The sequence below is a fragment of the Agrilus planipennis genome, unplaced genomic scaffold (assembly GCF_000699045.2).
Source record: "Agrilus planipennis isolate EAB-ADULT unplaced genomic scaffold, Apla_2.0 scaffold96, whole genome shotgun sequence".
NCBI classification, from domain to species: domain Eukaryota; kingdom Metazoa; phylum Arthropoda; class Insecta; order Coleoptera; family Buprestidae; genus Agrilus; species Agrilus planipennis.
This window is the reverse complement of record NW_020438968.1, coordinates 70,159-77,901: the sequence shown is the minus strand read 5'-3', so window position 1 is coordinate 77,901 and position 7,743 is coordinate 70,159. Positions and strand designations below refer to the sequence as shown.

General features: G+C 32.6%; 3 protein-coding genes across 3 annotated transcripts in view; 2 read left to right on the top strand and 1 right to left on the bottom strand.

Annotated features, from left to right (window-relative positions):
• Positions 1–828: 828 nt before the first annotated feature.
• On the top strand, positions 829–1,963 carry LOC112904678. The gene is made up of 2 exons (XM_025975340.1): positions 829–1,173; positions 1,706–1,963. Exons 1-2 carry the CDS (start codon positions 903–905, stop codon positions 1,783–1,785), a joined length of 351 nt encoding a protein of 116 aa, XP_025831125.1. The 5' UTR covers positions 829–902; the 3' UTR covers positions 1,786–1,963.
• Positions 1,964–2,062: 99 nt separating this feature from the next.
• Positions 2,063–4,714, top strand: LOC108734434 (ejaculatory bulb-specific protein 3-like). Its single transcript, XM_018466001.2, has 2 exons — positions 2,063–2,329; positions 4,406–4,714. Exons 1-2 carry the CDS (start codon positions 2,134–2,136, stop codon positions 4,570–4,572), a joined length of 363 nt encoding a protein of 120 aa, XP_018321503.1. The 5' UTR covers positions 2,063–2,133; the 3' UTR covers positions 4,573–4,714.
• A 1,784-nt stretch (positions 4,715–6,498) lies between these two features.
• LOC108734431 (ejaculatory bulb-specific protein 3) overlaps positions 6,499–7,743 on the bottom strand; it is a 9,459-nt gene continuing 8,214 nt past the window's right edge. Inside the window, exons 2-3 of the mRNA XM_018465997.2 lie at positions 7,215–7,440; positions 6,499–6,767 (exon numbers count right to left, since the gene is read on the bottom strand). Coding sequence (XP_018321499.1) covers positions 6,559–6,767; positions 7,215–7,440 — 435 coding nt within the window. The 3' untranslated portion in view covers positions 6,499–6,558. The remainder of the gene's footprint in view (positions 6,768–7,214; positions 7,441–7,743) is intronic.

The window sequence follows — 7,743 nt, the reverse complement described above, 5'->3', positions numbered from 1 at the left end:
TCAAAGCAAGGAAGTAATTTCTTTTAGTTGAAAGCGCTACGCTTTTTTTATGTTTCTATCGCATTTTCCTTCCTTACTTTCCTAATAGGTTATTGAATATCCTTTTGGGAAAGAACGAATTCCGTTAAAACTTTTTGTAGAAAATGAAGTCTTTTAATTAATTTTCTACAATATTAGAGAAGTCTTAAAAAAAAAACAAAAAAAATTATTTTTTCTTCGAAACATAATCGAGATTTTGCCATTGAAAACCGATCATATTTTTTCACTTCTACTTCCATGTCGTCCTCTAGAAAGGTAGTACCTCCCTCCTTCTTCAGAAGAGCAGTCTTCCAATTTCCCGGTCAAATTTAGCACCTAACCCAATTTAAGAAGCATATCACATTTTTGCATTAATCACTTAAACTGTAGGATATAACAATGGAAATTTAATTCTGGAAACGGTGCCAGATTTAAACCTTTTTATACTATAAATAACTTGTTAGGCTGACGAGTTTGGGGTTCAACAATTTATTTAATAATTTATTTTATTATGCTCACCTAGATACGTCATATTGATGGTATGCATTTATTCATCGTAAAGTCAGTCAGACTGGTTGGACACGTACCACAACTCTCTCATATCCTGAGGTAATCTTCGCATTTCCCTAAAACTAGAACAACCCATATCATTAACTATTGACAAACAGTAATCTAATCTAGGTCTACCTCTACTCCATTCTAACACCCGTTTCTGCCTTTAATATGTCTCTGACTAGACCTTCATGCCTGAGAAGGTGTCCTACTAACCTATCTCGCCTATTTCTTATTGCCCTCCATAGAGTCCTCTGTTCTCCTATTTTTTTAAATACCTTTTCATTTGTAACCTTTATCCACGGTATCCTCGTCATTCGCAAATAGGAAAGATGAAGAAAACCAAATATTTCTCCTTCGGATTAGCTTATGTAAATAAAACGTCATTTTTTTGCACACATTATGAAGTATACTTTAAGCCCCTGTTACACGCTGCGCGACCTGGAACCTACAAGCGTGTCCTAGCGCGTCCTTCGGTTTATTTTCACGGCATCGGCAGGCGCGGAGATTGCCAATTAACGCTCCTTGTTACATGGCTCCCGGATCGGCAACGGTCTGAGAGCGATACAACGTCCTGGCGAATTGCATTGTCGAGCATGGTTGGTAAGTAAATGTTACAAACAAATGCACCTCAAGTATTTGTTACGCATTTTGAAAAGATTTAAATAAGCGATAACAATTGCAACACTATCGTCAAATACTGCCATTTACATTTAAATGTGAAATGTTTGGAGTTATCCGTTAACAAATACAAAATACAATTGTTAATAAAAGAAATAGATTCTTCTGTGGTAAAAAATTTTCTGAAACATTCCTTAATATGTTAAAATGAAAAGAAAACGTTTTTAAATATTTCAAAGGTTTTTAATTTTAATTATTTAATTACTCTTAAGAAACAGCTAACCACACCAAACAATATTGTAGAGTGTTTATGAGAAATCATTGAAACGTTTAAAATTTGCTTTTAACTTTATAAAAATGTCCTATGATGTAATTTCAGAAATAATATAATTAAAGAATTGAATATTCATATTTTTCTAATTTTAATGCAAAAAAAATTATTTATGATACCTTTTGTATGTACATTTATGCAAAATGCAACGTTTTTGACCTTGTGTAAATATTTACAAATCAGATTTGATAACCACGGAGGATTTCCGTTCCCTGCGCCTTGTAATATATCTTTTACAATGGAGATCAAGTGAGATAAATTAAATACTGGTAAGCAATCTATTAAATATTAAAATTAAATTGGTTACATAATCAAAATAAATAATAAACATATATACAATAGAGTGTAGAGATATATGTACTTGCTGCCAGTTTTAAGTGTTAGAAAAGGTCGTATAATGTTTGTCAGTTAATATTTTACAATTAATAGATGGCCCTGATTTTAACAATTTAAGAAAAATACTTGCTATGGCACTGTCTGTCTCGTTTTATACACATCCTTATTGCAATTTAACTGGCTTATAAATGGTAGACTGAACCTGTATTCACGCAGATTAATTGTAACCTAGCATCAGCAAATTATACCTATATTAGTTACCTTTTGTATTAAAAATGGCTAACTCTACTTGGGTTTCCTTCTGCATTTTTTTCGCAGTATTAACAACAATTTTTGCCCAACATGATATTATTGCTCGGTTACAAAGTATTAATTTAGATGAAGTGGTTAACAATGACCGTTTGTTCAACAACTTTTACAAATGCCTGACAGACGAAGGGCGATGCTCCAAAGATGCAAAATCCGTTAAAAGTATGTATCTACATTTAGAAATTCTATTTTTTTTTAACAAAAGAACTGCTGATGAAACTAGCTTTCACTGAGGAAAACTTTGTCAATTTCCGTAATTTATTTTCTTATATATATTCTGAAAATATCAATTTTCATCGATGAAAATAAATGTGGCTGCACATTGTGCTGACAAAAAATGATATGACATTAAATATATCAAAAATTACAGTGGGTGTTATTTCTGATATTTATTTTAAAATAAATATATGAATTTTACAACTTTGAATACATACTGTTTAGAATATAGCTACAGCCTTCTACAGGCTACTTAAAGGAGTACTAGGAATATAAGACAGAGGTTAGCACAGGGTCGAGTCGCCTTCAATAAAAAAAATCACTTCTATGCTCGCGAACGGTTAATTTAGAAATTAGAAAAAGATTGTTAATATATGTCTGGAAGATGGGGTACGATATGTAGACAGTGGGCGCCGTGGAAAAGAAAAGGTTAGATGCGTTCGAAATATGATGTTACAGGCGATTGATAAGGATAGGATAGAGAAAGTACGAAATGAAGAGGTATTAGAAAGGATAGGAGAACAGAGGACTCTATGGAAGAACATAAGAAATAGTCGAGATAGGTTGGTAGGACAGCTATTCAGATATAAGGTTTAGTCACAGATATATTAGAGACAGAAACAGGAGTTAAGAGGAGTAGGGGTAGACTTAGATTAGATTACTGTTCGTAAATAGTTAAGGATGTGGCTTGTTCTAGTTTTGGGGAAATGCGAAGATTAGCTGAGGATAGGAAAGAGTGGAGGTGCGTGTCTAATCAGTCTTAGGACTGACGACCTTATGATGACGATGACAGTTCAGGTGGAACCATCTGTAGACCTCATACTTATAATATAATAAAAATAAATTTGAAACTTATCTCCTTACATGAATTATAAAGTTTCCTTCACAATTGTCGATTTTTTTATTGTTTTATTTTTTATTCTTAATTTATGTCACTATTCCAATTTTTGAACTAAGGCGATTGTTACTAATCGTAAATACTTCTGCATATAATAATAAGTAACAACCCCGCAAATGTTTACCAAAGATGTTTCGTTTCCACTTGAACTTGCCTATTAATACGTACGTTAATTAGGGTGAGGTCCGCAAAAGTCCCACTTAATGACACGTTTGCAAATGTGCAGGACCGCAATTGTTCCAGATTTATTCTTAAGTACCTTAATAATAGCTTTTGCACTTTAAAACCGTGATTTGTAAATTATTTACTTCTCACTCGAATATTTATGTACCTAATAAATCAATCGTTTAATTATTTAAGTTTCAATTAGCTTTAATAAGTACTAGTAAAAAGTATATGTTTTTATTTAAAATGAGGTAATAATTGCCATTACCTACAAATTAGTCGAAAATTATAGTATATAAGTAGTATATGCCTATATACTTTTACTTTTTTTCTTATTATTAATGACTTTCTGGTTTAAATCGTAAATTAGTCCCAATAAACTGCAAAAAGCACAATAACAAGTAAACGTCATTGGTAAANACCAACCCCCTACGGGTTGCGTTTCGTTTACACAAATGTGAATTTCTTAATATCGTCGACCAAGAAAGTGTTTTTAAAAGCACCTCGCATTGCTAAGTTCAAAGAAATTGCCGGTAGTGAGATTCCACTTCCGCCATCCCCAATTGTTACAAAAAGTGTTACAAATATCCATTACCATAGTAGAAGGTATCTAAAAATAAAGAACACTTAATTAATGATTTTAGGCTTTTAGGCAAAATCAGTACTCATTTAGCGCAAATAAGCGGAAAAATCAACAGTAAAATACAATTTAAAAAAAAAAACATTATTTGTTTAACTTTTTAATCTATACATCGAAGACGCCATCAACATCATTAAAGACAGTACAACTGTAGGGATAGATGTGCAAGGGCAAAGTGTATCAGTTCCAGTCCCCAAATAGGTCATAAATGGGCAAGTACCTGCGCGACCGCTCGCCAGCTTTCTTCGTATCGACATCTTCGTCTAGCAATATGTTCCAAACACAATGGAATTAAATGTTAATACATGATCTGTTTTAGATTTGACCATCGAAATTGTAAAAACGAAATGTTCGCAATGCACCGATGACGAAAAATCGCTAATCAAAAAGAGTTTAGATTTGGTAAAAAAGAGAAGGCCAGAACAATTCAAAATCTTATCGGTCAAATACGACCCTGAAGACGTATTGGATGAACTGAAAAAATGAATGTATCTTATACGTTTAGAAGGATTCCCGAATCATGAATCATCGAGAATCCAACCATGAGTGTCAACATGTAATAATTGACTAAATAATCACCATTTTTCTGTGTTATTTTGTTGTTTCCGAAATAAATAACTTCTCTTATATCTATTAAATATTAAAATTAAATTGGTTACATAATCAAAATAAATAATAAACATATATACAATAGAGTGTAGAGATATATGTACTTGCTGCCAGTTTTAAGTGTTAGAAAAGGTCGTATAATGTTTGTCAGTTAATATTTTACAATTAATAGATGGCCCTGATTTTAACAATTTAAGAAAAATACTTGCTATGGCACTGTCTGTCNAATTGACTAAATAATCACCATTTTTCTGTGTTATTTTGTTGTTTCCGAAATAAATAACTTCTCTTATTAAACACACGAATATATGTTTTTACTAACTACATTTCACAATAAGATATGATGTTTCTAAATAGAAGGAGGAGACAGTGGTAAATATTAATTAAAAAATTAAAAGGAATACTCACCCTTAATTACCACAAATAAATTTTATATGAGCGGACACGTGTTTCGCCCACTTCACACGTGGGCATTATCTCGCGTTGATAAAATTTATTTGTGGTAATTAGGGGTGAGTATTCCTTTTAATTTTTTAATGATGTTTCTAGATTAAGCCTGTTACAAACGTTAGGTGATAACAAGATCTTTTGCAATCTAAAAATACGCTTTTGGGGGTAACTTGACGTACAACAAATCCTGTTTACTATCAATGGATACACGTGTTTCTTCAAAAGCAATGAACTAATAAAAATAGTAGAGGTGAGTTGGGTACCTGGTACCGGCGGATCCGCCAAATTTTTGTAGGATCCGACCAGATACCGGACAATGGTGCTAGATCCTCGGCGGTGTCGGGTAGAGATAGCTTTAAATAAAGTGGAGTTAGTCTAGTCTAGTCTTAGGACTGACGACCTTATGATAATGATGTATAACAAAAAAAGGAAGTTGGTAATTAAGATTATTTTTATCGTGAACGAAAATACATCAATACGACCAAATTGTTACAATGTCTGTGGCTTGTTGGTATATCAACGGTTCAATATAACCGTCTGGTTAACAATCCGCTGACCAAGAATTTCAATGTACTTTAGTATTTTAACAACTTTTTATACGGAACTTAAGTTAGTAAGAGTGGTGTTTAATAGACAGTTCGTCAGAACAAATACGTGAACTATTAACCGTAGTGATCCAGCCTGCGCAGCTAATAGCGGGGATAATGCCTAGTTCCCTCCCATATACCTGTTTTTAATTAGGGTTAAAATTTTCGGTATGTCGAATTCCCTCCTAATTATACATCAGTTGCCTCCCAACGGCAGTGAATGACCATGAGTACTAATTGCCACTATAAAGTCATAAATAATTGTTTAAATAATACAGCCTCACATCACATATTAATCTCATTTATGTTAAAATACGAAGTGTTTCATCTAATTTTAAAAAATTGTTAACAAGATAAACTAAAACTACTTAATAAAGTTTTTCTAGATGATTGCATCAAAAAGCTAGACGTACACGAATTACCAAACATTGAATTTGTTAAGGTAGTGGGAAACCATTTTAAAATTAAATAAATAAACATTTCATAACTGATATGTGTTTTCTTTCTGAAATTATTTTATCTTTAATTTACTGAAGTACTGAAGTGCACTATAAAGATATATTTATTTTCGATAAGTAAAATCGGTAAGTAGTCGTTAACTTAATTATCGGAGCTGATATGAACGGGAGGGAACTCGGCTAGTACCCGGGAGGGAATTCGAATATCTATATTTTAACCAAAATTACCTGCGGGAGGGAATTCGGCGTCAGCTCTAAGATCAAAATATTAAAATTCATTAATCAGCAAAAGGAAGTAATCAATAAACTTTTGTTATAATTTTATTTATTCGCATAATAATAAAATTTGTCTTTTCTACATGTAAAGATTATTTATTTGCTGGAACAACTGTTACTTCCTGGGCTTTATTTTCCTTATATTTTTTGGTATATTCTCCAGAAGGGTCGTACTTTTTCTCCAGTTGACTCCAATATACAGGTCTATTTTCAATGAGATACGATACCATTCTATCGGACATTTCTTTTTGTTTTTCGCTGCATTTACTACAGTTGGTTTCTAAGGCATCTGGCATGTTATCTGAAACGAACGAAAACAACTCCGTAGATAAAGAAAGTTGGAAAGAGTACTGTAGGAACAAACGACGCGTAACGAAAGAAAAGGAGAATTAGGATGATAAGATAATTTCCGAGTAAAGGTAAAGACTCTCCCAGTCTTCTGGTCCTGGTCTCAGTCTTGGGCTAAGTTAAGTTAAGTCTTGATTTGTCTTGTTCATTTAATCTGATACTTACGTTTTTTCTTAATAACTCTTCTAAGTACAAAATTTTATATTTACCGACACAATTGTCTTAAATGCCGAAATTTTCACGACGACCTTTACACCCGAATCAGAACAGCATTTGATAGCAGTTTTACACTTATCATAGTTCTTGAGTGTCAAATATTTATCGCATCCTGGGAGTAATGCCTCAGTGGATAACCGTTAGTTTAACATACATAAAGATTAAAAGTAAAACGGTCTCTCACGTTTTAATTCATTTCCATCGGGAGTACAAGGACCATCATCCAGTAGACAATTAACGTAGTTTTTAAGCAATCTTTCACTTTTAATTATCTCATCCAAGTCAATATTATCATATTTTGTAGTGTATTTCGGTGATTCACTCACACCTGCTGATACAATAGAGCCAAATAGAGCAAAACAGATAACAGCAAATGTGTTACAAATATCCATTACCATAGTAGAAGGTATCTAAAAATAAAGAACACTTAATTAATGATTTTAGGCTTTTAGGCAAAATCAGTACTCATTTAGCGCAAATAAGCGGAAAAATCAACAGTAAAATACAATTTAAAAAAAAAAACATTATTTGTTTAACTTTTTAATCTATACATCGAAGACGCCATCAACATCATTAAAGACAGTACAACTGTAGGGATAGATGTGCAAGGGCAAAAGATTAGTATGCTTAGATTTGCAGATGATATAGCAGTATTAGCATCTAGCAAGGAGGACCTAGAGATAGCTTTAAATAAAATGGAAGCGGTACTGACA